General features: G+C 38.7%; 1 protein-coding gene and 2 long non-coding RNA genes across 4 annotated transcripts; 2 read left to right on the forward strand and 1 right to left on the reverse strand.

Annotated features, from left to right (window-relative positions):
* Positions 1 to 1437: 1437 nt before the first annotated feature.
* Positions 1438 to 14181, forward strand: LOC116543294. The gene is made up of 3 exons (XR_004265532.1): positions 1438 to 2343; positions 7798 to 7805; positions 14169 to 14181. It is a non-coding gene; the product is annotated as an uncharacterized LOC116543294 (long non-coding RNA).
* Positions 4507 to 23964, reverse strand: LOC116543295. 2 transcript variants are annotated; one of them, XR_004265533.1, is made up of 3 exons: positions 23954 to 23964; positions 7427 to 7432; positions 4507 to 4799 (listed from the first exon to the last, which is right to left on the reverse strand). It is a non-coding gene; the product is annotated as an uncharacterized LOC116543295 (long non-coding RNA). The 2 variants fall into 2 exon arrangements; XR_004265534.1 differs by lacking the exon at positions 7427 to 7432 and adding an exon at positions 18139 to 18143.
* Positions 23965 to 25870: 1906 nt separating this feature from the next.
* Positions 25871 to 27858, forward strand: LOC116543312 (cyclin-Y-like protein 2). The gene is made up of 2 exons (XM_032268768.1): positions 25871 to 26531; positions 27694 to 27858. Exons 1-2 carry the CDS (start codon positions 26382 to 26384, stop codon positions 27802 to 27804), a joined length of 261 nt encoding a protein of 86 aa, XP_032124659.1. The 5' UTR covers positions 25871 to 26381; the 3' UTR covers positions 27805 to 27858.
* The last annotated feature ends 75 nt before the right edge of the window (positions 27859 to 27933 follow it).

Below are 27933 nucleotides of genomic sequence, written 5' to 3' on the forward strand. Positions count from 1 at the left end.
TTCTCTTCCTTTTTTCAACAAAAACTCAATACCCCAACTTTCCAGTACCCTTCTCATTCTTTTTTTGTACCTATCCTGATGGTACCTAAGTGAAGGAACCAGGTAAGTGCCTTATTATTTCCTTTGTTAAAGTAGCTAAATCTCGGGACAATTCATACTGAAATATTTGGGGATTTCTTCTTTGAAATCAACATGAAGGTTGCCATGGGAGAGATGATAGGATATTCTTAATGGGTTGCTTTAAGTCACCTTGATAGGTGCTTATTATTTTCTAACTGTAATTTGAACACAAAAGGAAAGAAAATGGAGGGTGCTTAAAATAATTGTGAAAGGTACGAAATGTCGTTGCCAGGGCTACAGAAAAATGGGTGGTTTTTTTCCCCACAAGGAGTTTACCCATGAGGCTCTGATGACTTTAAAATTCTTACTTTAACACAAAATGTGTCTCTAGATTTATTCTGGTGACTTAACAGACTTTATTTACCTCCTTGTTCTAAAAGAGAGAGGTAGGGATGGTTCATGGTCAAAACTTTCAAAAGACATGAAATGTCAATGTAGACTTTTAACGTGTAACATAAAGATTGAAGGTTAAATTGCCAGACCTTGTCTGTGGAAGAGTGTTTGCTGCCATGGCTCCCCCTTTGTCCTTCCCCCACCTGACAATAGCATATTGTTCAAAGATAAGAAAGTAAAGCATAAGAAGCTGGAAGTCATCATTCTCAGCAAACTAACACAGGAACGAAAACCAAACTTCACATGTTCTCTCTCATAAGTGGTAGTTGAACAATGAGAACACATGGACACGGGGAGGGGAACATCACACACTAGGGAGTTCAAGGTGGGGTGGAGTGTAAGGGGATGGAGAGCATTAGGACAAATACCTAATGCATGTGGGGTTTAAAACCTAGATGATGTGTTTATGGGTGCCGCAAACCACCATGACACATGTATACGTATGTAAACCTGCACGTTCTGCACATGTATCTCAGAACTTAAAGTGAAAAACAAACAAACAAAAAACAATTTTGGTTGGGCTCTTAGGTTTTTTCAGAGGTAGAATAATTAAGACTCATGATGAGTGTGACTTGCTAACTTGGAGTACTATACTCACTTTTCAAGATGTTTAAGAATTTTGAATAAACAAATATATGAATTGATTAATCCTTTATACACAAAATGTGTAAGTACTTGTGTAAACTAAGCCTGCGAGTGATTTTACACACCAGTTCATAGATGGGTAGTGTTGGAGGAGAACCCAAAAAAGGCTCTTTATTGTTATTCTTTAGGATTACAATGCAGTTTATACATGTCTAATTTGGCTCCTTCCAATACAAAGAAGGCTTGTGTATGTTCTCCATATGTATTGCTAATGAAGAAATGAAGGCAGAGATCTCACATGAGTATGTAAGACAACTGCTTAACAGAACTAAGGTTCTGTGTCTTCAGAATGACATGGAAGTGACAAATATGCTGAATTTACTTTAAAATTTTTTTTCAAACTCCAGAATACATCTTATATTTTGCCTATAAAATAGGCCTCTCTTTTAAAATGTATTGCCATCTTGATTTATTTTATGCAAGGTTGATTTTACACAACTCAAAGGGAACATTTAATCTTTTTTTTTTTTTTTTTTTTTTTTTAAATAAAAAAGAATCTCACTATGTTAATCATGCTGGCCTAAATTCCTGACTTGGGTTGGAGGGATTTTCTTATCTCATCCCCCTGAGTAGCTGAGAGTACAGGCATGCGCCACCTTGTCTGGCTTCATCTTATGTCTATACATTCATTTCAATGGATAAGAATAAAAGTAGAGGTAGTGAAATGGCCTCCTTGTAGAATAAATGAGCTGATAAATTGTTATAATGATCACATCTTTTTTCTTTTCTCTCTATATAGATATGGCTTTGGAGTCTAACCCTTCTGATCATCCAGAATCAAAGAGATCTCAATCAGATGGTGAGACAACATTGTTCTTTCCACCATGAAAAAGAGTGAAAACTCTTGTTTGATGAGGTGTATCATAGAAAGTGTTTAGCAAAACTCATATTGGTTTAAATTTTTAAAATTTTCACATATTCACTTGTGTTATTTTAACATGTGATATACTTTCCTTTAGTTGTTATCATGTTAGTGAAAACATGTAAACTTTTTGTTTATACATTTTACCATCTTTTTATCAACACAATTTGTCATGTAATGGAGGAGTCTTAGATTTATCTTTATGTATAATTCTTTGTCCCTTTTCCCAATGGATAAAAGTGGAGGTAGTGAAATGGCTTCCTTGTCAAATAAATGAGTTGATAAATTGTTATAAGTGATTACATCTTTTTTCTTTTCTCTCGGTATAGATGGGTCATTGGAGTCCAATCCTTCAGAAGCAAATCCTTGCCAAGCAGATGGTGAGACAACACTGTTTTTTCTGCCAAAAAAAAGAGTGAAAACTCTTGTTTGATCAGATGTATTATAAAAAGTGTTTAGAAAAACTCATATTATCCCACATAGGTGGAGGTCTCTTTCCCCTCTTGGATTTCTCCTCTGGGGTCCCTCTTCCACATACTCTGTCTTGTGTAAGCTTTCTCTCTTCTCCTGTTTCTCTCTCTCTAAATAAATAAATCACTTTTCTGCAACAAACAAACAAAAAGAAAACCTCATATTAGTTTAATACCAGAATGACGATTTGCTTCTTACATCGGAATGGCACCACGCCATTCATAAGGAATCCACCGCCATTACCCAAACACCTCTCACTAGGCCCTGTCCTCAACATTAAGGGTCCCATTTTAACATGAAATTTGGAGAGAGAGACATATCCAAACCATATCAGAGTTGTATTTCCCAGTTCCTTCCAGAGACATGGGCTTCTCACACCTGGAGAGCATGGAAGCAGAAAAAAGAAAAGCTATTCCATGTCCCTCACACTTCAGTGATAGGAATGTTTGCCTCCAAGGCCCTTCCAGCATTAAAAGCAGAGGCAGTGTAGGAAACAAAGCATGGCCGAAGGCCCTCTTGGACCTTTTATTATTCTGGCCTTTTTTTTTTTTTTTTTTTTTTTTGCTGTGGTCACCATGTCCAAATTAGGTTTTTCTACTTATTTTAAGATTTAAATTTGGCTGGGTGCGGTGGCTCACACCCGTAATCCCAGCACTTTGGGAGGCGGATGTGGGTGGATCATGAGGTCAGGGGTTTGAGACCAGCCTGACCAAAATGCTGAAACTCCATCTCTTCTGAAAATACAAAAACTAGCCGAGCATGGTGGGGTGCACCTCTAATCCCAACTACTCAGAGGCTGAGGCAGGAGAATCGTTTGAATCCTGAAGGCAGAGGTTGCAGTGAACCAAGGTCATACCATTGCACTCCAGCCTGGGTGACAGAGCGAGACTCCTCCATATCAAAAAAAAAAAAAAAAGAACAAACAAACAAACAAAAGATTAAATTTAAGATAGGTTACTTTTCAGTTGTGTAAAGACCCTGTTTTTGTTTGTTTTGTTTGTAGCGACATATTAGTAGATGACCACTATGTGTGGTTGGAGATGCTTACAGGGATTCTGGTGCATCTAGAGATAGGTGCCTGGCCAGGAAGTAGTTCTTAGAGCTGTTAGCTCTTAGATTTTGGTAATTAAGCCATGTGTAAATGCAGAGTAGGAGAATACTAACGGATCATGGCTCATATATGCAACAAATTTTTTTATTAGCTAAATTTTTCATCTGGGCTAATTTTTGTGCCCTTTTGTACATGAGTATTATTTCACTTGTATGTAATAAAAACAGAAAGTAAACTAGGTCAAAAAGTAAATCTAAGTTTTTACCTTTTACTTTATGAGATTTATCATGCCAGATAGTTTAAATTGTAAATTGTTGAAATTAATTTTTTTAAATGGAATTCTGTGTGATTGTACCTAGGAGTAGTCAGTAAGATGTTAACAACTACTTTTATTTTATATTATTTGTGTCAGAAGTGACCGTTGTTTTTTTTTTCTTTTATTCTTAGCAGAAGAAATAGGAGAAAACAGTGGTATAAACCATGTAAGTAAACAGTCAAAAAGTTGAGAAATTGATAGTTTGATGTAAAAGTATGTCTCTCTTCATTCCTTTAAATTATAATGGGGACCCAGTGGTGTTAGTATGGACCTTGTTTTGTGGATTTTCTGAATCTCTTCTACTTTCCTATCAAATTTATCCCAAAAAGTCTTCAGTTTAGTGTGCCCGCCTTTTAAGGATTGCTGACACTTAAGTTAAATTTCAATAGTCGGTTGTGGTATAAAGATCTGCTTTAAATATTTAATCTTATTTTTAATGAAATAACCAAAATAGGAGAGCTAAGTTAATTGTCAGCATGGTCTATTGACTTTCTGTCAGAGCAGGTGAAAGCATACCTTCCTTGCTACACCATGACCTTATTTTTCTCCCTCTGTTTCTTTCAATTGTAGCACACTTTTTAATTAAGTCAGTAATACTGACAAGATTATGACTATCCAAATATTATTCACTGCTGAGTTGTATGTTGTTTTCACTGTGTCTCTGCATTACATATTCCTTCATCCTTTCTCTGAAACAGTTCTGAAATCTGAGCACTTCTGCACTTCTTCTGGATCATCTTTTTTTTCCTAGCCTATGCTGGTTTATCCAGCCAAATACAGTAAGTAGCCTCTGGATGGTCTGTCACTTTATTTGAAAAATAATTTTAATAGTTATTGTTAAATTATATTTTACATATAATTTACATTTCACATCCATTACTTTTTAGCATGAAGCTAATTTTCTGACTATATTCATTTGCCTGTTTTCTAACAGCTGATCCCTCCCCCAAGCATTGTAGCATTTATCACATGCCTTTCAAAGATATTTTCCGTCTGCTAAAACATATCTGTTCCTCTTTGTTCTTGGCGGGTGGTGGGCAACTTTCTTTGGCCTTTTGTCATACTTCTTCAATATAGAGTGGCTTTCCCTAGATATGCTTGATGTCTTAGACTATCTGTGCTATCTCTTGAAAATCTTTTGGGATCTCACGTAACTGTCACCTTGTGTGGGATCGCCTGAGTCCTAGATTCTGTGTTTCCTTCTGTCCTGTTATCCTCTCTAGTTGTACTTAAGCACACTTTCCTGGGCAGAGATGTTCAGAGATTTGACCAGTCTTAAAATCCTTCTTCCTTGATAGAGAGGAAACTTCTAGGTTGAATCTAAATTTTATTGTTCTGAAGATATTCTGCAATTGTGCTCTCATCACAGTGTTCTTGAATCTATTGCCATTGCGTGGCACATTATTTATAACCTGGTTTTATGTATTTTTGGAAGCTTTTTCGGAGCTTTTCTGTCTCTGAGATTCTGAAATTTCATAATAACAGCTTGGTGGGGGATCTTTTCATTATACTGAGGCTACTAAGTCTGCAGACTATCTCTTTTTGAGAATGTTTTTTATTTTCTCTGTTACTTTTTTTCTGATAGTCTTGTTACTCAGACACTAGACTGCTTAGACCAGTAGACCTGCATTGGTTTCCAATTTTTCTCCTTCAATTTTTTTCAGTTTGTCTTTTTATTCTACTTCTGGGATATGCTATATCTGTTGAACTTTATATATCTTTTAAAATGTTAAACTTTTTAACATTTTTAAAAAGTTTTGCTCTTGATTTTGACTGGTCCCATGAATTTTGTGTGTGTGTGTTGTTTAGATCTCTCTTGTTGGAGGCTTTTCTCTAATGTGTGGTGGTCCCTGGCTTGCTTGCTTTATTTGGAAGCAGGACTTCTGTTAACTGATTACACTCAGTGTGAGGTTGTGGAAGAAACTAGCTTCTCATTTGGAGGACCTCAGTGTATTGTCTGGGGATCTTTATTCGAGACAGTTCAGTTTCTTGAGAAGATTCTCCCAAGTTTCTGCCTGGCTACTTGCTTTCCAAAAGCAGAGTTAGGGAAGAAATTTGGAGTTCCATTTTTGGTGTATAGTTTTCTTCATATCTCAGGTTTAATCTATGGTAGTTGGGAGCCAGAAAATCTCAGATTTGGTATATCCAGGGAACACACATCTAAGTTTCTTATCAGATGGGAGAACAAGTGGACGTGGGTCTCTAACCACAGATTTTCAACTGATCTTACTGGCTTTGTTTAACATTTTGCACTACTTTTCAAAGTGCTATTTGCCTCTAAGTTCACAGCCCGCCTTTAGTTCTGCAAGACAAACTCCTCGCTTCTGTTCCAGTCGCTTTCTCTTTTTATTGAGACGGAGTCTTGGTTTGTCACCTGGGCTGGAGTGCAGTGGTGAGATCTCAGCTCACTGCAACCTCTGCCTCCTGGGTTCAAGCAATTCTCTGCCTCAGCCTCCTGAGTAGCTGGGTTTGCAGGCACCTGCCATCACACCCAGCTGATTGGTGTATTTTCAGTAGTGATGGGGTTTCACCATCTTGGCCAGGCTGGTCTTGAATTCCTCGGCCTCCCAAAGTGGTAGGATTATAGGCGTGAGCTGCCCCGCCCAGCCTCCAGTCACTTTCTGTAGGCATCATAGTTGTGCTTCTGTGTTATTTGCCACTCCTTTATCTACTTTTTATGTCTCAGCATTTATTAAAAATTTTCTCTTGTCAACCTTCTCTCCTGGTCCTGTGTGTAACCTTTATTTTGTGGCTGAGATGTCTAGAGGTAGAGGAAATAAATCTGTGATCAATCTATTATATTTAATCCAAATTTAGGACCTATATTTAAGTGTAAATCAAAGTTTAATTTCAATATCATTAATGATATTAACCCAGACAATTTTTTAGTGATGTATCTGTAATAAGCATATTACAGTTCTCTTCTAAGGTCTTGTTTGATATTTTCATTCAAACTTTATACACTGTCATATTATCCCATTACTTCACAACATAGATGGAGCTGTTTTCATGAATGCTCACATTGTTAGAAATATTTAAGTTAATTAAGATTTGTTTATTTTTAGCCTGGTCAACATAGCAAGACCTCATCTCTACAAAATGGTCAAATAAATTAGCCAGACATGGTGGCATAAGCCTTTAGTTTTACCTACTCAGGCGGCTGAGGCAGAGGATTGCCTGAGCTCAGGAGTTTGAGGCTGCAGTTAACCATCATTGCACCACTGCCCTCCAGCCTGGGCAACAAAGTGAGACCCTGTCTCAGAAAAAGGAAAAAAATTATAAATAGTTTAAAAACATGCCTAGAATTTGTCCTGCCAAATTCATTATTTATAAAGAGAATTCATAAAATCCTTGTTAGGTTTGTTGACAGGTACCATATTAAGAGCAGCATTTTCTAACCCATATCTCAATATCATCTCTGGAAGTTAAGAGCCTCCAGTGGTTTTTCTATAGAGTGCACGTGATACCACACTTAGGCAGTTCATGGAGTGTAAGAAATATCTTAGTGCTTTGTCATTTGACATTTTAACCGAGAAAAAGAAAATACGCTTTGATAAGTTTACCTTACCCTTCCCTTCCTCTTTAGATATCTACTGAGCATTTTGCTTCCAAATTCAATTCATGCTCAACAATTTTTCTGGATGACAGCACAGCCAGCCGCCCTCATTTTACAATGACACTAAAATCGTGAGTACAACTATACTTGCCAAAGGACAAATTAAAATTATTTCAGCCATTTGGTTGTCCTCGTCAATCAGTTTAAGAAATTGGAGTGAACTGTATATTGATACCAGATTCTAAATGTTAAGTATCAATTTCTCTTTTCATCTTCTACATCATGGTGGAAGGAAAAATCTGTTAGCAAATAAGCAATTTCAGAAAAAGTGTTGCTATTTATTTGATGCCTTTATGCCTTAAGACAATGTTGAATGCAATGAGATGGATAGGTTCCCTTTATTGAATGCTTTTTTGTGTGAAAAATTAGTTTTTCAATGCGTTGCAGGCCTAAGTCAATGTGTGCTACTTTGGACATTGGTCTTAGAAGAAGGAACAACTTTTTCTCCTCTGGCACCACAGTGTGTCTGCATTTGAATTTCTCCCATTGTGCATGAGCACCTCATGGGCCACAAAGATGCACTTTGAGAGCACTCTGAGATGAAGTTTATTTTTTAAAAGGGACAACCACCACCACCACCACCACAGGGGCTGTCCAGTGTACATTATTATCATCTCCTTGGTTATCAGTGTTGATTTTTAGAGTGCAGTTTGGAAAGTGCTAATTTAGAATATTAATGTCTTTATATTTAAGTTTACTTTTCATTCCAGAAATGTAACTAGCTAGCTTATAAACAATTTTGTTTTGAATGCACTAGCCTTTTTAGCTAATTCAATTGTCAGTAACTTTTACTTTAATTAAAAATGGCAGGTTTACACTCATAATAATGTCACTTTCCTCCCTCCCTTATAACAATAGTTGAGATGAAATTGTGTTTCAGCAAAAATTGGAATCAAACTCTGTCTCAGGGGCTGAGCTTTGGGACCTATTGAGTAATCGCTACATGTCTGTAGTCAGCCAAGTCTCTTCAATCTTTTTTCTTTTTCTTTTCTTCTTCTTCTTTTTTTTTTTTTTTATGAGACAGAGTTTTGCTCTTGTCTTATTGCCCAGACTGGAGTGCGATGGCACCATCTTGACTCACCACAGCCTCCACCTCCCAGGTTCAAGCAATTCTGCTTTAGCCTTCCAAGTAGCTAAGATTACAGTCATGCACCACCACACCCAGCTGATTTTGTGTATATATATACATATATATATACACATACATACATATATACATATATATATGTGTGTGTGTGTGTATATATATATATATATATATATTTTTTTTTTTTTTTTTGTAGAGTTGAAGTTTCTCCATGTTTGTCAGGCTGGTCTCGAACTCTCAACCTCGGGGTGATCTGCCCACCTCTGCCTCCAAAAGTGCTGGGATTACAGGCATTAGCCACTGCACCTGGCTGTCTCTTAAATCTTTGAGCATAGAAACAAACAAACTACTTTGCCTAGAGTCCCTGGCTGCTTTTGAATTCAAATGATTTTTATGTGTTAGCATAGAATTCAAAAGTAGCTTTGAAGATAGTCTTGTTCAAACAAGTTTCATGCTTTTTTCCTCATTCTTCTAATTTTTAGAAGTCTACTTTCGGAAGTAAAGTAAGTTTTAATTTTCCATCAGCAAGTTGGAGAAATGATCATTTGGTGTATTCACCCTTGGTGAAATAGAGGTTTATTGAGCAAATTAATAGGGCAAATTGGCTTCAAGAAAATATTTTGAAAACTTTTCATCACAAGTTAGTAGTGCACTGTTATCAATGGGATAGGTGGAACTCATTGGGATCACTTTTGCAATGTTTTTCTTCAAAATACATGTCTGCAAATACATGTATCCTCCAATCTCCACTTTCCCTCTATCTCCAGGCACTGAGAAGCCTTTTAGGAAAACATAGCATCTTTATGTGAAGAAAAGCATCCCAGAAGATTCTGATTTTCACCCCAAGGCGATCATTTCAAATTTTGCTGCACATTGAAATCACCTGGGAAACTTTTAACAACAACCCTGATGCCCAAAGTTATACCCAATGTTAATTACTGAAAATGAGGCAGTTATTAAAGGTTCTTAGGTGATTTTAATGTGCAGCAAAATTTGAGAACCACTACCTGATTTGAGTTTAGGGCAAGAAAGTGCTGCTATTTGGTGGGACCTTGGGCAAGTCAGTTTTAAGATTTGTTTCCCTGACCTGTAAAATGAGTGTTGGATTAAATGTCATGTAAGGTCATTGGTCCTTTCCAGCATATAACTTCAAATTCTATGATTTTAAAATTATTTCAGAGATGAAAACTACTTGAAGCACTATAGACGTATCCATCTTAACTGCTAATGTTACAGGCTTTTAAAAAAGTGCTAATATTGTATCAACCTATTACTAAAATTGAGATTTGCCTTCCCTCAGTTATTTCGAGCCTCATTGTAGATACTGAGGGCAAATGGAAGCACATAACTTATGTAAGAGAACCTCTTGTTTTCTGATACACAGCAACAGTGGGTAACTTAGGAATACAGTTACATATATCGGAAGAGTTGTATCTGTTCATAAATATTTCAGTTAAACTAATTGAAGATACCTGCCATTGATATTACACTGCCTTGTTAGCACTGCTTATTTTAGGATTGCTGTAACTATCATTGATGTCATGTGAGCTTATGTTTACCAACACATTTTCTAATAATTATGCAAAAGCAATTTCAAATAATTTTATTTGTTATAAAGCACTTTCATTATGTTATGCATTTTTTGGGAAATAATTTAAAAAATGGGTGAGTAGGAGATAGTGAACTAAACTAAAATGCAGGGCCTAACATCTTAAAAAAGAAACCACTACTGTATGGTGAAATTTAAACATATGTACACATAGATATAAATTGCATGAGGCAGGGTGTGGTGGCTCAAGCTGTAATCCCAGCACTTTGGGAGACTGAGGCAGGCAGATTGCTTGAGGCCAGGAGTTTGAGACCAACCTGACCATCACGGCAAAACACCGTCCCCACTAAAAATACAAAAATTAGCTGGGCATAGTGGCACAAACCTGTAGTCTCAGCTACTTGGGAGGCTGAGGCATGAGAATTGCTTGAACTCGGCAGGTGGAGGTTGTGGTGAGCCAAGATTGCTCTGGACAACAGAGCAAGACTCTGGGTCAAACAATAAATAAATACATAAAATAAATTGCATGTGATGAAGGGTTTTGTGGGTAGAAGAACATATAACAGGGAAATATGTTATTATTTATATATTATAATCATCAACAGAAACACATTTTCTAACAGTGTATTGTATTGTCTTGCATTTTTGTTCTCATATTTTTGCTAAAACCCAAAAAATGAAAACAAGAAAGTGCCCTTATGGTACTGTTCTGAACTAGAAGGTTTAAATTTCAGGACTGTTAGGAGAGTTTCTGCCACATCCTTTTAAAAAGACATCTTCAGACCTAACAAATGATAACATCTATTGTTATGAATGTTTTTCCTTCCACAGTATCGCTTTGGAGATACATTATCATATAAAGACAAGGTGAGCTTTTTAAAAAACTGTCTTGTTATTCTGGCTAATTACTTTGCGAGCTATCAAGCTCTTTAGGTCACAGTTCTAGACATCATGGGCTCCACTGGGCCTAGGAAAATATCCAAGCAAATTATTTGTGTTTTCCTTGGTCCTTAAGACTTTTAATTCTTAAATGATTGGGAATCTCAAAGAGTATGTGTTTATATTGATTATATTGATATTTACTGTCATAGAACTATAAAATTGAGATTTTTTTTTTCAAAATCTATTTTTAGTTTAGATATCTTGATATCTGTTGATATCTTGATCTAGATAACGCTTTGTCATGAGGACTGTCCTGTGCATTGCAGAAAGTTTAGCAGCACTGATGGCCTGTACCAAGTAGATGTCAGTACTAACCCATGACCCAGGTTGTGACAACAGAAAATACTCCTTGAGAACAATATTGTTAACATAATATTTTTAATGAGAAAATACCTTTTCTGCAACAAAAAATTGAATAAAAAGTGTGTCATGTATTTATATTATTGAAAACCTCTAATGTTGTGCTTAATAGAAGACAACTGGATTCTCTAGGTCTTTCTTTGCAATTTGCTTTAAAGAAGCAATAAGATGGCCAGGTGTGGTGGGAGGCACCTGTAATCCCAGCACTTTGTGGGAGGCCAAGGCAGGCAGATCATTTGAGGTCAAACGGTTGAGACCAGCCTGACCACCATGGTGAAACCCATCTCTACTAAAAATACAAAAAAAATAGCTGGGCATGATAGTGCATGCCTGTAGTAAAAAAGGGGGAAGCAATGACATGACCTAATCTCATGCAAATATGTAGTTGGTAAAAGGTGCATTTTTAAAGCTTTGAGACAGTTGTGGGTGTTTAATAATAAGTTAAAACTTCACAAGTGCTACTTTTTAAAATTAGTTGCAGTGGTATTATACATATTAATAAATTTATTTTATCAGTACTCACTAATCTGTCTTGCATAGTAAATGGATCTTTTCCCCCATACTTGCATTTATAATATTATGCATTCGTTATTTGGAATATATTGGTTTATGTTTTATTGTGTCAAAACTTACTTTTAACCACCAATATTATTTTAAAAGTCTTTAAGTGTTGAAAAGCTGTCAAGCCTACAGTAGAAGGAACAAGATTTTCAAAGTCCTCAGGAAAGCTTAATTTATCAATGGGAACAAATGTTTATTTTCCTTGAAGTGACAACCTCAGTTAATTTATTTTTGAGAATGATAGTTGTCCTTTTTTTTTACACTGAGTCTCACTCTGTCAATTGGCTGTAGTACATTGGCATGATCTCAGCTGAAGCAATTCTCTCACTTCAGACTCCTGTGTAGCTGGGACCACGGATGTGTGGCACCACGCCTGGCTAATTTTTGTGTATTTTTGGTAGAGACAGAGTTTCACCATGCTGCCCAGGCTACTGTTGAACTTCTGAAGGAGCTCAAGCGATCTGCCTGCTTTGGCCTCCCAAAGTGTTTGGATTTTACAGGTGTGAGCCATTGCACCAGCACAGTACTTTTTTTTTGAGACAGAGTTTCGCTCTCATTACCCAGGCTGGAGTGCAATGGCACGATCTCTGCTCACTGCAACCTCCGCCTGCTGGGTTCAAGCAATTCTGCTGCCTCAGCCTCTCGAGTAGCTGGGACTACAGGTGTGCGCCACCATGCCCAGCTAATTTTTTGTATTTTTAGTAGAGACAGGGTTTCACCATGTTGACCAGGATGGTCTCGATCTCTTGATCTCGTGATCAACCTGCCTCAGCCTCTCAAAGTGCTGGGATTACAGGCATGAGCCACTGCACGTGGCCCACAGTAGTACTTTTAAATAAAAATGATTTTCTGTGACAAAAGTGATTGTTCAGCTCACAATTAAATCATGATTTTTTAAAAAACACAACTGTACTGCAGCGAGCAGAAGTGCTTCTTGTTAGCTTTCCACTGATTCAGAATATTAAAGAGACATGTCAAGATTCAGTAACACCATTAATTTTTACCGCCTCAACAAAGACATTCTTAAGTACTTTAGGCTGTTTTTTAACTGTAAGGGAGAATAAAGAATAGAATTACTACTAGTGTAATTGGTACCCCTGACTTGATTTAGGCTGAGAAACCAGCAGCTTTATCCACTTTTGCTTTTATACATGGCAAGTGTCTATGAAAAAGCAGTCAGTGTCTTTGCATTACTTTCTTAATTTAAAATCAACTTTCTCAGGTTAAATTAGTATGATTATCAGAACAGTGTCCAACAGACATGGTGGCTCAGGCCTGTAGTCCCAGCACTTTGGGAGGTCAGGCAGGTGGATCACCTGAGGTCAGGAGTTCAAGATCAGCCTTGCTAGCGTAGTGAAACCCCATTTCTACTAAAAATACAAAAATTAGCTGAGCATGGTGGTAGTTGCCTATAATCCCAGCTACTCAGGAGGCTGAGGCAGGAGAATCACCTGAACCTGGGAGGCAGAGGCTGCAGTAAGCCAAGATCCCACCATTGCACTCCAGCCTGGGCAACAAGGGTGAAACTCCATCTCAGAAAAAAAAAAAAACAACAGTGTTGACCTCTTAGGCCTTCTCAGAAAGGGTCTTTGGGACCCCCAAAGGTCCACAGAGCACATTTGGAGAACCACTGGTTTATCACACAGGCACAATACATTAGTTTTACAAAGTTTAAAGTTAATCAAAGACTAGCCTCTTTTAAAATAAAAAGGCAGATGAGTTTTTAATTCAAATAACAGAAAATAAATAAATACTTCATGAAAGCATACTACAGAAGACTAAAAAGAAAGGAAGCTAGGAAATCAGAATCACATTTACATTTATTAAAGTTCTAAAGACTTTATTGTCCACCACTACTGCTTTGTAAAATATTCTTGTGTTTCAATGTGTGGTTAAGAAGAATGAAAATATGTTTGGTTTATTGCCATTGCCTGTTAGGGAGGGTCAATACCTATAGGCAGTTCTGACTGGTTATTGTGAAAAAGACTTCACAGTACAGGACATGATGTGCTGAGGAAGAAGAGGTTGGGAAACCTTCTGTAGGGCAAGATCCGGGAGAAGAATTTGTAAAAACTGTTTGCTTTGGTGAAGTAAACACCAAAGCACATAGGAGGCATTATTATACTAAACAGATATTATACTAAGATATTAACAGTTTTTGAAGTAATGCACATTCTTATTTTATAGAGATGCAGATAGAACTTTGGACATATTTGATGAACGTTTGTATCCATTTACCGTAAGTGACACTTTGATTGAGGTTGTATTTTTATCATAGACTTGTATTTGTTTCATGCTGAAGTCAAAGCCATCTTTAAATCTTCCCCATTTCATGTTGCATTTAGTCATCTTAGGCGTTGTAAAAAAAAATGTGTTGGAATAAGAACTGATCTGCAGCTCTGTTTAGTTAGTGAGCTAGTACGAGTAAATATACTATCCAAATAACAGAAAATGTATCTTTTGAAAGACAGTTATTAGTAGCATCAAGCAATATGAGCATATGTAAAGACTTTTAACACAGAAGCATGACTTTTATGAAGAGAGTTAAAAATAATTTAAGTTTAAATCAATTTACATAGTATAAAAATTTAAAAATGTACTTTCTCAAGTACATAATAGCCACATGTGGCTAGTGACTATTGTATATAACAGTGTAGGCTTAGACCCTTATGGTTACAGGAAGCTGTATTTTCTCAAAGTTTATTGAAGAGAATGACATACAATCAGTAAGACATTAAAGCCTAAGAGTAGCTTACATTTGGATAGAATTATGTGGGGCAAAGAGTAAAAAAGAATTAAAAAGTTCTGAACTTTAGCTCATATTATTTTTAAGTGACTATTGATGAGTATTAAATCATTACAGTATTTTAAGATCCCACAGAAAGACATCTCACCAATCAAAATTATTGTAAATTATACATGGGCATAAATGTGAACACTGCTGTCTTAAGGGCACTTCAGGTTGTCTCTTCAATGGATACTTATATTGCATCCTTTCTTTTTTCAGCAAGAAGAGGTTCTGGAAGAGTACTTTATTTATGATCCTACACCCAAAATGATTTTCGAATTTATGCGGACGCTGTTTAATGCCAAAAGTCTAGGGGCCGACATAGCAATCTTAAGTTTGGTAAGATACTTTCTATTTATAAAGCATCTTTAGAAATTGGTCTTATAGAGCAGCCTGGCCAATATGGTTAAACCCTGTTCTCTACCAAAAATACAAAAATTAGCCAGGCATGTTGGCACGCCCCTGTAGTCCCAGCCACTCTGGAGACTGAGGCAGGAGAATTGCTTGAACTCAGGAGGCAGAGGTTGCAGTGACCTCAGATCAAGTCAGTGTACTCTCCAACCTAGGCAACAGAGCAGGGCTTTACTTTCAAAAAAAAAAAAAAAAAATTGATCTTGTAAACGGAGTAGTATGGTCCTGTTTTTTTTTTTTTTTTTTTTTTTTTTTTTTTGGGGACGGAGTTTCGCTCTTGTTACCCAGGCTGGAGTGCAATGGCGCGATCTCGGCTCACCGCAACCTCCGCCTCCTGGGTTCAGGCAATTCTCCTGCCTCAGCCTCCTGAGTAGCTGGGACTACAGGCACGCGCCACCATGCCCAGCTGATTTTTTTGTATTTTTTTTTAGTAGAGACGGGGTTTCACCATGTTGACCAGGATGGTCTCGATCTCTTGACCTCGTGATCCACCCGCCTCGGCCTCCCAAAGTGCTGGGATTACAGGCTTGAGCCACCGCGCCCGGCTAGTATGGTCCTGTTTTTAAATGAAAGTAGGTTTCTGAAATTATCTCAGAACTTTAAGAGAAACTTATGAAAGCAAATACACACATTTGAGTCGAATTATCATTATGGCTTAAAATGTTGTCTTGCGTTTCTCATTACAGAACAATTGCTATTAAAGGCAGCAGGAGGGATTTCTGATTTCTTCCCCCACACTTCAGTGCACACATGCACACACAGTATGCACAAATCCAAGGCATGTGGAGGGCTTGGAATGGGGAGCAGTAACAAAACCATCTGGTTGATGGGCAGGAATGAGTGCCATTGTAGGTCTAAGCTGAGTCCCAGGGTGTATTCCCAGGCAATTCTCATGTATGTTGTGATTGGGAGCTACTGCCCTCAGTTCATTGTTCCTTGGATGTGTTAATCTACCCTGCTGGGCAGAGTAGGTAGCAGAAATATTTGGGCTATGGTTGTGATATGGCCCCTTGCTTAACCTGATGAAACAAAGTCTCTGCAGAACATAAGAATAAAATGCATTTACTTTCCGGTCAAAACCAGAAGTATTCTGGTTTTTCATAAGAGTTCTTATCACAGCACTTAAACTGAGTTAAATCAAAGACCAGTGCTCTGTTTTGCAGGTATACATAAAAAGACTTGTAAAGTATGCTTATATCAGCATCTGTCCAGCCAACTGGAAGAGGATTATCTTCGGAGCCATTCTTCTTGTCCTCAGGGTTGCGTGCAATGAGGCTGTATGCAATGAGGACTTCTGCAAGCTCTTTGAGAACATTACAGTTGAAGACATGTGAGTTTGTACAGTTTCTGTGAACTTTTGAACCATTTTTGAATACTTTATTTGCTCCCTTAAACTTAAACACTTGAAGAAATACTTTGAAAGATTACATTATGCAGATAATAAGAATGGGCATAAATACGACATACTCTTTCTCCGCAGCTTTAGAAGAACAGTTCATATTTTTCACTATTCATTGGTAGGTCTTGGTAAATTGCTGTTGTAATAATCTCATAAATGGAAAAGTATTTTTCTGGTGAATGTTTTTGGCAAATATCTTACCAGTGTACTATGAGAAACATAATAGTACAGTAAATTTTCTTATGGCTTTTTACAAGCTATCTGCAAGTTCCAGTCTCTTTGTGAGAAGCACATGTCTGGCCTTCGAAATGATTGTTTGCCCATTGACAGATCTGGGGCCTCTGCATTGTGAAGTATAGCTTCACCCTGAGTCATACATTGTGTATTTGTGTTTGCTGGTGTTCTCCCGCTTTTCTCTGAAGATCCATTTTATAGAAACCTTGAGATACAGAATAGCCACAGCTCCCTGTGCCCCTGTCCTCTCCCCATTAGGAGTGTTGCATCACAGGGCTGATGAGTTAGAAGTTCCAGTGTTCCCCTCAGGCAGTCTGAGAAACATTGCTGGGGCATCACCCAGTGCTCACCACACTCAGGAGGTTCCTGGGGCATTAATGCAACCACAGCAGCACTTGGGGGTCCCCGAGTTACCTATGAGAATGCAAGAAATCTTGCTGAGTCATGGGATTGCTCACAAGTGGCAACATGGCACTGAAACAGGAGCTTCATGGGTCTTTCTTTCAGTCTGGCCTCATGACTGCTGTGAAGGAAAGGGTCTTGGGGCTGGCTGGTAGGGTGAGCCAGGGAGGCATTTCCAGCACAGGCTCTCACAGTGTCCACTAAACAGCGAGAATGGCTTTGTGCATGACACTTAGGAAAATCTGAAGGAACACCTCTTGATGACATAGAAGTATATGAAGCATATGAAGATGAAGATCCTCAGGCAATGGCAAGAGGTTTTTGTTTTTTGTTTGTTTGTTTGTTTTTGCATTTGCCTATTACTCCAGATAAGACTGTTTTCAGGGTGTATGCAGTCACAAATAGAAGTCTCTGCCAATTGTGCTCCCCATAGGAATAACAACTTTAGCAACTATCTAAATAAAAAAGCACCTCCATAAGAACTGACAATTATTTAAGTGTTCGTATGACGTGGTTTTATGTCATATCACTGAAAGAGGCACTGAACAGCATAGAAAAGACAGTCTTGAATTGTTGATGCCACCACTGTGAACCTGTGGCAGGGAGAGAGGCTACATGCTTCGGGAAGGGAGAGCCCAGCAGCTGTGGGACTTTGCCTGAGCTCAGTGCTGCCTCGTCATAGCAGAAAGCAAAACAAAGCTGAACCCACCCAGTGCCCAGTCACAGAAAAAACATTTAGACTAGCCCCAACCATAGGGGAATTGTTCATCCCTATGGTTGGAACTTGAGTTGTGAAAGCCTGGCTGCTGTGGGATAAAATAGTCTGGGGTCCTTAATAAACCTGAAAGGCTGTCTAGGTCCCAAGGACCGCAACTCTTAGGCAAGTCCGAGTGCTGTGCTGCTCTTGGAGCCAGCGTGTTTGGGGGCCCACCCCTCCTCCAACCCTGAGCAGTGCAGCTAGTAGTTTTGACAAAGACTTCTTTCTTCCACTTGAGGGGAGGAAATAGGAAAGAGAACTTTGTCTTGCAACTTGGATACTCACTCAGCCACAGTAGGAGAGGGCACTGGTCAGAGTCATGAGACCCCCATTTCAGGTCCCAGCTTCAGGATAACATCTCCAGACAAACTCTGGGCCAGAAGGGAACCTGCTACCTTAGAGGGAAGGACTCAGTAATGGCAGGATTCATCACTTTCTAATGAAAGAGCCCTTGGGCCCTGAAGAATCATCGTTGGTGAGCAGGCAGTACATGCTATGGGCCTGGAGTGAGACTGAGAGATATGTTGGCTTCAGGTGCAACCCAGCACATTCCCAGCTGTAGTGGCTATGAGGAGAGACCCCCTCTGCTTGATAAATGCTGAGGGAAGAGTAAAGAGGATTTTTCTTGAGCTTAGATGCCAGCTCAGCTAAAGTGAGAAGAGCACCAAGTGAGCTGTAGGAGTCCATGATCCAGGCCTTGGCCCTTTGATGGCATCTCTGGACCTACCCTGGGCCAGAGGGGAGCCCACTGCCCTGAAGAGTGAGTTCCAGGGCAGGCAGCACTCACAAGCTCACTGAGAGCCCTTGGGCATTAAATGAACATCAGTGGTGACCTAACACTGATCCCCATGGGACTGCTACGATGTTTTGAGTGGGAACAGACTACTCTGCCTGGGGAAAAGAGAGGGAAGAGTGGAAAGGGATTTGTCTGGTGGATTCAGTACCAGCTCAGCCATGGTAGAACAGAATACCAGGTAGAGACTCCCATTTCAGGTCCCATTCAGACCCCCACCTCAGGTGGAGTCTAAGGTTTATGACTCCACCCCTGGCTCCCAGACAGCACCTCTGAACCCATCCAGGGACCAGGGGAACTTAACTGCACTTAAGGAAAGGTCAGAGGCCTGGCTGGCTTCACTACCTGCTGATTGTAGAGCCCTGGAGCCTTGAGTGACATAGATGGCAGCGGGTAGTTGTAACAGTGGACCTTGTGCAGTCGCAGAGCTGTGTCGCCTTCAGACCTAGTGCCGTCTGGACAGACCTAGTGCTGTCCCAGAGGTCATGGCCACAGGGGTGCTTGTATCAATCCTCTCCCAGCTCCAGGCAGCCTAGCACAGAGAGACAGACTTCATTTGTGGGAAAGTAAGGGAAGAAGCGAGTCTCTGTCCCCTAATCTAGAGAGTTCCTTCAGGTCTGATCTCAGACCACCAATGTGGAACCTCCACAATTCTTCAAAAACCAATGACATTTTTCACAGAAATAGAAATTAAAAAATGAATCCTAAAATGTATAGGCAACACACAAACCTGGAGGAATTACATTATCTAATTTCAAATTACCCTCTACACCTATAGTAACCAGAACAGCATGGCACTGTGATTAAAAACAGACACATAGACCCATGGAACAGAATAGAAAACCCAGAAACCAATTCATACATCTGCAGTGAACTCATTTCTAAGAAGGTGCCGAGCACATGCAATGTGGTAATGACAGTCTCGTCAGTAAGTGGTGCTGGGAAAACTGGACATCCATATGCAGAAGAATGAAACCAGGCCTCTATTTCTTACCTTATACAAAAATCAAATCAAAATGGATTAAAGATGCAAATCTTGGCTGGACGCGGCGTCTCACACTTGTAATCCTGGCACTTTGGGAGGCCAAGATGGGAGAATGGCTTGAGCGCAGGAGTTCGAGGCTACCTGGGCAATGCAGCATCTCTGTCTTTCAAAAAACTAAAAATAGATTTAAATCTAATATCTCAAATAGGAAAATAAAATAAAACATTGGGAAAACTCCACGATATTGGACTGGGCAAATATTTCTTGCATGACATTTTATAAGCACAGGCAACCAAAGCAAAAATGGGCAAACTAGGTCACATCAAGTTAAAAAACTTCTGCACAGCAAAGGAAACAGTGAACAGAGTGAAGCAACAACCCACAGAATCGGGGAAGGTATTTGAAAACTATCTGACAAGGAATTAATTACCAGAATACTTAAGGAGCTCAAATAACTCCATAGAAAAAAAAAATCTGATTTTTAAAATCGGCAAAATATCTGAATAGACATTTCTGAAAAGAGGACACATTAGGCAGGCTTGGTGGCATGTGCCTGTAATTTTAGCTGTTTAGGAGGCTTGGGTGTGAAAATTACCTGAGCCTGCTAGGTCAAGGCTGCAGTGAACTGTGATTCTGCCACTGCACTCCAACCTGATTAACAAAGTGAGACCTGTTTGAAAACTCCTTAATAAATACCAATGGTAAACAGGTATGTGAAAAGATACTCAACATCAATGTCGTTGATCTTCAGAGAAATGCAAATCAAAATTACAATGAGAGATCATCTCACCATACTTAAAATGGCTCTTATTCTAAAAACAGGCAATAACAAATGCCAGCGAGGATTTAGAGAAAAGGTGACCCTTGTACGCTGTCAGTGGGAATGTAATTTAAACACAACCACTATGGAGAACAGTTTGGAGGTCCTCAGAACTAAAAATAGAGCCAACATATGATCCAGGAATCTGGCTGCTGGGTATATACCCAAAAGAAAGGAAATCAGTGTATCAGAGAGGTACCTGCACTCTCATGTATGTTGCAGCACTATTCACAGCAGCCAAGATTTGGAAGCATTCAGAGTATTCATCAACAGATGAGTGGCTAAAGAAAATGGTTCATATACACAATGGAGCACTCTTCAACCATAAAAGAGAATGAGATCCTGTTATTTGCAACAACATGGATGGAAAGTTTAAGTGAAATAAGCCAGACACTAAAAGCCAAAGCACCTATTCTCGCTTATTTGTGGGAACTAAAAATTTAAACAGTTTAACTCATGAAGATAGAGAGCAGGAGAATTGTTTGCGGCTGCTGGTGAAAGTAGTATGGAGGATGAGAGGGGTAAGGGGTGATGGTTAATAGGTGCACACATTTGGTTAGAAAGAATAAATAACATCTAGTATTTTTTTTTTTTTTTTTGGGACGGAGTTTCGCTCTCGTTACCCAGGCTGGAGTGCAATGGCGCGATCTCGGCTCACCGCAACCTCCGCCTCCCGGGTTCAGGCAATTCTCCTGCCTCAGCCTCCTAAGTAGCTGGGATTACAGGCACGTGCCACCATGCCCAGCTGATTTTTTGTATTTTTAGTAGAGACGGGGTTTCACCATGTTGACCAGGATGGTCTCGATCTCTTGACCTCGTGATCCACCCGCCTCGGCCTCCCAAAGTGCTGGGATTACAGGCTTGAGCCACCGCGCCCGGCCACATCTAGTATTTGATAGCACAACAGGGTGACAACAGCCACGAATTATTGAATTGTACATTTTACAGTAACTAAAAGAGTGTAATTGAATGATTTATAAAAAAAATAAATAAATAAAAGGATACATGCTTGAGGTGTGATGGATTTTCCATTTACCCTACTGTGATTATTACACATTATAGACCTGTATCAAATAATTTTATATTCCCCATAAATATGTACACCTACAATATACCCCCCAAAATTTTTTGAAGACTTTCATTTAGAATTAACACAGTCTATATTTACAATTGAAATGAGGCTTCTTGTAACCAAGAAGAGACTAGTGACAGTTGGTTGCTGTTCAAATGGCTGCTAAGTTACCACTTTGCTAATAGTATAAACTGAGTTGTCATGGTGATATTGCTAGTAGCCATTTTAATAAAGGATTTAACAGAAAATAAATGTCATTTGAAAGTTGCAGAAACTAAAGTTCTCTTAATCACTACTGTCATCAATCTGTAAACTGGTTTCTTATCTTTTTGTGTGTGTGTGAGATGGAGTTTGCTCTTGTTGCCTAGGCAACAACGTGCAATGGTGTGATCTTGGCTCACCGCAACCTCTGCCTCCTGGGTTCAAGCATTTCTCCTGCCTCAACCTCCTGAGTAACTGGGATTACAGGCATGTGCCACCACGCCTGGCTAATTTTCTATTATTAGTAGAGATGGGGTGTTACACCATGTTCAGGAGATTGGAGAGACCAATGGGTGAAACAGGAGGATTTTATTACAGAGGCCACCAGCTCGGAGGATTTGCATCCCTAGGCTGAGAGCCTAACAAAGACAGGGCTTGATTTGTTATACACCCGGGATGACATAGCAGCTAACAGGTTTACAGAAGCCAGAGCAAAGAACAGTTAACTTGTGACATGTCTCGTGATGTACGTTACATTTGAAAAACGCATTTTGAGAAACACACTGCACATTCTTTGGGTGTTATATTACCCTGTGACCTTGCAGCTGGTCTGCAAGAAAAATGGGAGTCTTGAGATGCCTAGGAACTTTGCTGAGAAAATGGGGAGAGTAGATAGGGTAGATTTTACAGGGAGTTAGTTAATTTCAAGCAGAGCTGGGCGTTAGGTTTTATATTGAACACAATAGATTAAACTTTATTATGTAGCAATTACAGATTACTATTGTTATTATTTAATTTCCCCCTTCAGGGGTTTCTCCATGTTGTTTCTCCATGGGTCATGCTGGTCTCGAACTCCCGACCTCAGATGATCCACCCATCTTAGCCTCCCAAAGTGCTGGGATTACAGGCATGAGCCACTGCACCCAGCTTGTAAACTGGTTTCTTGAAGGGAGCAAAATTTGTAATTATGGACACTTAGCTCCACTATAGTGGCAGTTAAATTGATCTCAAGACCTGCAGCTAATCTTGTGGGGCTCTAGCTCTAGTTCCAAGGTCAGAGAATGCACAGGGAAATGTGAGGGTTTCCCCAGATATGAGCTCCAGAGGCAGTGAGACAGAGGCCAGCCCCAAGATGACTGGTTCTACATAGTGCCGTTTGTGAACGCAGAAGCATCAGGAGCTATGCTCTGAACAGGAGTTTTGTTCACGATCTTTGGAGATTAAAAAACATTACAACAAAGTGTTTAATGGACATTTATCTTCTCCCCCTGCTGTTGATTATTTATAATGGTCTCTTTTTGACTGTAAATCTAAACTTTTAAAAATTAGTGTCTATCAGATTTTTCTTTAAACTTTCAACATCTGTTAGTCTTGTTAGAATGTATTTTTCTTCAGAAACATCACTAATTATCAGGGAAATGCAAATTAAAACTACAATGTAATACCACCTTATTCCTGCAAGAATGGACCATAATTAAAAAATCAAAATATCATTTATGCTGGTATTGATTGGTAAAAAGGGAACACTGACACTGCTGATGGGAATGTAAACTAGTACAGCTACTGTGGAAAACAGTACTGCCATTCAATCCAGCTATCTCACACTGGGTATCTACCCAAAGGAAAAGAAGTCATATGAAAAAGACAAATGCACATGCATGTTGATAGCAGCACAGTTTGCAGTTGTAAAAATGTGGAACCAGCCTCAATGCCCATCAATTAATGGGCAAAGAAAATGTGGAATATGTATACCATGGAATACTGCTGAGCCATAAAACAGAATGAAATAATGGCCTTTACAGCAACTTGGATGGAGCTGGAGGCCGTTATTCTAAGTGAAGTAACTCAGGAATGGAAAACCAAATATCATGTATTCTCCACAAGGATCCAAAGTCATAAAATGATACAATGGTCTTTGGGGACTAGGGGAGGGTGGTTGGAAGGGATGGATAAAAGATTACATATTGGGTACACTGCTCAAGTGGCAGGTGAACCAGAAGCTCCGATGTCACTCCTAAAGAAATTATCCATGTAACCAAAACCACCTGTTCCTCAAAAACTATTGAAATAAAATTTAAAAACATTATTGATAAACAACTTACATATATACACATATACACACACACACATACATGTTAAGTTAAACTGAGTAGTTTCTGGTCAGAAAATTTGCTGTGCTTGTAAAGGGTATGTTATTCAGCCATTTAAAAAACAAGAAAAACTAAGAAGATATATATCCTGTAGGGATAATTATTTTCTTCAATAACTAGTATTAATAAACAAGACCATTCTATGAAATCCCATATTTTACATAGTTAAAATATGTTTATGGAAATACACAAAAGAGATTATGAAGTGCATATATTCCTATAGTAAATTAAATCCTGGTCAGCTGATTATTCAAATATCTGATTTACATTCCCATCATAGCTTTGTGGTTATATGAATAGGAAATTAATGTTGGAAGTAGTTTCAGCTGGGTTTTCAGTGAAACCAATGAGAAAACCACATATCTGCTTATATCCTAACTGCTTTCCATACTGGAGAACTTCAAGCGTTTCTTGACTTAGCCAGTGGATAAAACATTGAAACTTTAAAAGCAAGAAACCAAATGTGTTGTTGAGCTATTGTTTTTACACAATTAAGTCTTTACATTGATTACTATGGGAGTGGTAAGATTACTCTAGTTTTGTATTTATTTAAACGTTTGACCAAGTGCTGAATACAGTGGCTCATGCCTGTAGTAGCAGCACTTTGGGAGGCCAAGGTGGGAGTATCCACTTGATCACAGGAGTTTAACACCAGCCTGGGCAAAATGTGAGACCCCATCTCTACAAAAAGAATTTTTAAAAATCACCCAGCTAAGTGGCATGAGCCTATAGTTCCAAGCCTTGAAAGGCTTAGGTGCATGGGTTACTTGAGCCTGGGAGGTTGAGTCTACCGTGAGCTAGAATCAAGCCACTTTACTTTAGCCTGGATGACAGAGCAGCAACACCCTGTTTCAAAAAAACAAAAACAAAACCTTTGGCCAGGACAGCTGAATAATCATGTGGCAGAGGGCTGCTTCCAGCCTGTTCCCCTCTCAGTGCATTCAACTCATCCCCACATTCTGTTGTGGCCAGTGGTGACAGATGCTGCGCACCTTGGAGTTTCATTTCTAACTCAAGTCAGGAGAAATATTGTGTAAGGCTGGCGCTCTAACAGAAAGCATCTCATAAAATGAGTTTAGTTTAGCCAAGATGTCTCTCTCTGATCTTTCTACCGTTGGAAGTGTAAAGAGTATTCCTGGCCTGTAATAGTGACAGCTGATAAGTGGCATCCATCATTTCTGTCATCTGATCACTACTGCGGTGCCTTGGGAGTGAGCATGAAGTCTGAGTTGTGCAATGGACACTCAAGAATGAGCCCCAAGTCAGCTGCACAAGTACAGAGGAGGCTGTCACCTTTCTCCTCATCCCAAACTTGGGGTGCTGGATGCAGAATGGACTGCAAGCAGCTGTGTCCTGTTTGGCCATTAGTGTAGGAACCCACCTGCATGTGTTTCAAAACAGAATTTGGAGGCATTCTAGTAGCTCAGTGTGATATTTTTAAATAACTAGAGAAAAGTTTTGTTAACTGACTTAACAAAAAAATACTGCCTATTAAATGCATATAGTATTGTTTAAAGGGTATCTACAAAATTGTAACCTCAGTGTTTTCTTGCAAAAGAAGCGGAAGTAAGTACAGAGACCCTTTCAAATGAAGAATCACTGAGAAACAAAACAGAAGAAGGATAACATTTACTTATGTACATTTTGGAGGTTATATAAGAATCAATTTGCATCAGGCTTTTCAATTTATAAACATTAGTAGGATTTCCCTCTAGGGAAAGTTTTCACATCGATGTTGAAGAAATTCTTAAAACTGTTAACTTTTCTGTATTTGGTAATCTACCAGGGTTCCAACCCAATGTGCTTTCTTATATTTATAAGGCCTATCTACGGTGTGTATTTTCATAGGTCTTGGAGCAAACATCATGTAAATGGAGGCATTTCTACATTCTATACATGCATAGGTTTTATTTCAGAAATGAGTTCTTATCTTCATGTGGAACTGGAACAACTGAAGACCTTACCACATGTTTGTATTTATAAGGAATTTCTCCATTGAATCCTTTCATGTTTTCAAAGAAATAAAAAAGCTGAAGGCTTTACCATGTTTCTTAAGATTAAGTCATTTTTCTCCATATTAAATGTGAATATGTCTTTGAAAGCATAGGGGAAAATCAAGTTTATTAACACATTTTTTACATTCATGTTTCGTTTTCAGTACAAGTTTTTTCTGAGTTTTCAAAGAGGACTGGGAAAGTTGCATGCTTTCTTGTATTTCTTCACTCGATCAGGTTCTGTCCAGTGTGAGTTATTTAATGAATTCTAATAAACTAGAGCACATGATAGCTTTACCACATTCCTTACATAAGAATAATGTTTTTGAAGATAGCCCAGTGAACTAATATCATCCTGTGTTGGTTTTGTTGTGTTTCTGCTTCCCCAGGAATGAGTTGCAAATGTACTTCTCAGAGCTAATTAAATCTAATACCAATGTGTCTGTAAGCGTTTATACCAGATACTACTTCTGTCTTCGTGCCTTGGCATTCAGGCATGGCCTGGGTTTGCCACATTACCTTCTTGACAGAGAAAGAGCATGGGATCTGCAGGTAAGGCTACGAAGTTACTAAGTGGGTTTTCAGTCAAACACCAGTGTCACCATTTATGACTAGGTCATATTAAGTAGTGATTAGAAAAATGGAAAGCTTTGAAATTAACTAACATACTGAAGAGCTTATTAACCTTTTAACATTCTATTTCCTGTATCTTTTATGGTTTTTATAAAGAGTCATGTTTTTTGAAAATTATAGATATTATCTCTTTTGTGGCCATAATTCAGAATGTTTTAATCAAATTAAATTCATTCTTAATGAATTTGAACATTTTGAACTTTTGCCCTTGCAAATAATCATACAGAAATGATTTCTTGCCATTGTACTTCTAACGATGTCTACATACATAATGCACTTACCACTCTTGACTACTTTTTAGTACTCAGTTAGCAAATTTCTGTCATTTTCTACTGTGTGTACCACAGTGCAGTCAGTCCCATGGGTGTGTTAGACAAACCATTAGTGCCTAAGCCGCGTGCCTCAAGTACCGGCTGCAGGAAGTACATGGGATTTTACTGGAAATGATAACTTTTATGGGACAAAGTAATTTTTATGGTTTGTGACTTTTGGTAAGTACACAGCAAAATTACTCACAGCTGACATGGATGAACATTTAACATAGGCATGTTCTGTGGCATCATGGAAGTATTTTAAAATAATACAATTTTCTACCCTAAGCATAAAAGTGGTGCCTTTTGATGATTAATCATTAGACTTTGTTGACATTTCAATACAATCCAGCACATGCCTGCCTGGTTAAAATTTTCTGAGTATATAATAACTTACAGATTGGGTAGAATTTGAATAGATTAATAAACTAACTTTTCGCAAAATTATGCATTCGTTATTTTTAAGGCACAAGTGCACAGGTAACAGATGATACTGTTAGAAGCCTGTGACAATACTGTGACATTTTTGGGAGCCCAAGTTTTAAGTAACTTAATAAAGCAAGTTCCCGTTTGCTCCAGCAATCTAATTCTAGCCCTGAAAGGAGATGACCTAAGTAAGCTGCCAGAAGTTGGCAGTGTAAACCTCAGCCAAAGTAGCTGTAGCTGAACTATCTGAAGGAGTCTGCATGTGTGGCTTACCATCAGTGGTGACTGGTAAAAGGTTGGAACTCTTTTTAAAATTGTACCTCTTTTCTATTTGACATTCTTAGGCTTTATCAAGGATGGAACAAGATGAAGTGTTCTATGCTGTTCACAAGAATTGGTCTTTCAGTGCTGACGATTTAATTCGTCTTCAGCACGCTAAGGCCGTCCTCTCCTGAAGGAAGAAATGAGGGGTAATGTAACATCTGAACCCCTCATCAAAAAAGACAGGAGAATACCACCTCTCCTGCTAAAGAACTAGAAAAATTCGTATTTTCAAAAGAAGAAATACCTCAACACAAGTTAAC

Source organism: Sapajus apella, unplaced genomic scaffold (genome assembly GCF_009761245.1).
Source record: "Sapajus apella isolate SASKATOON/1434 unplaced genomic scaffold, GSC_monkey_1.0 scaffold186, whole genome shotgun sequence".
NCBI classification, from domain to species: Eukaryota; Metazoa; Chordata; class Mammalia; order Primates; family Cebidae; genus Sapajus; species Sapajus apella.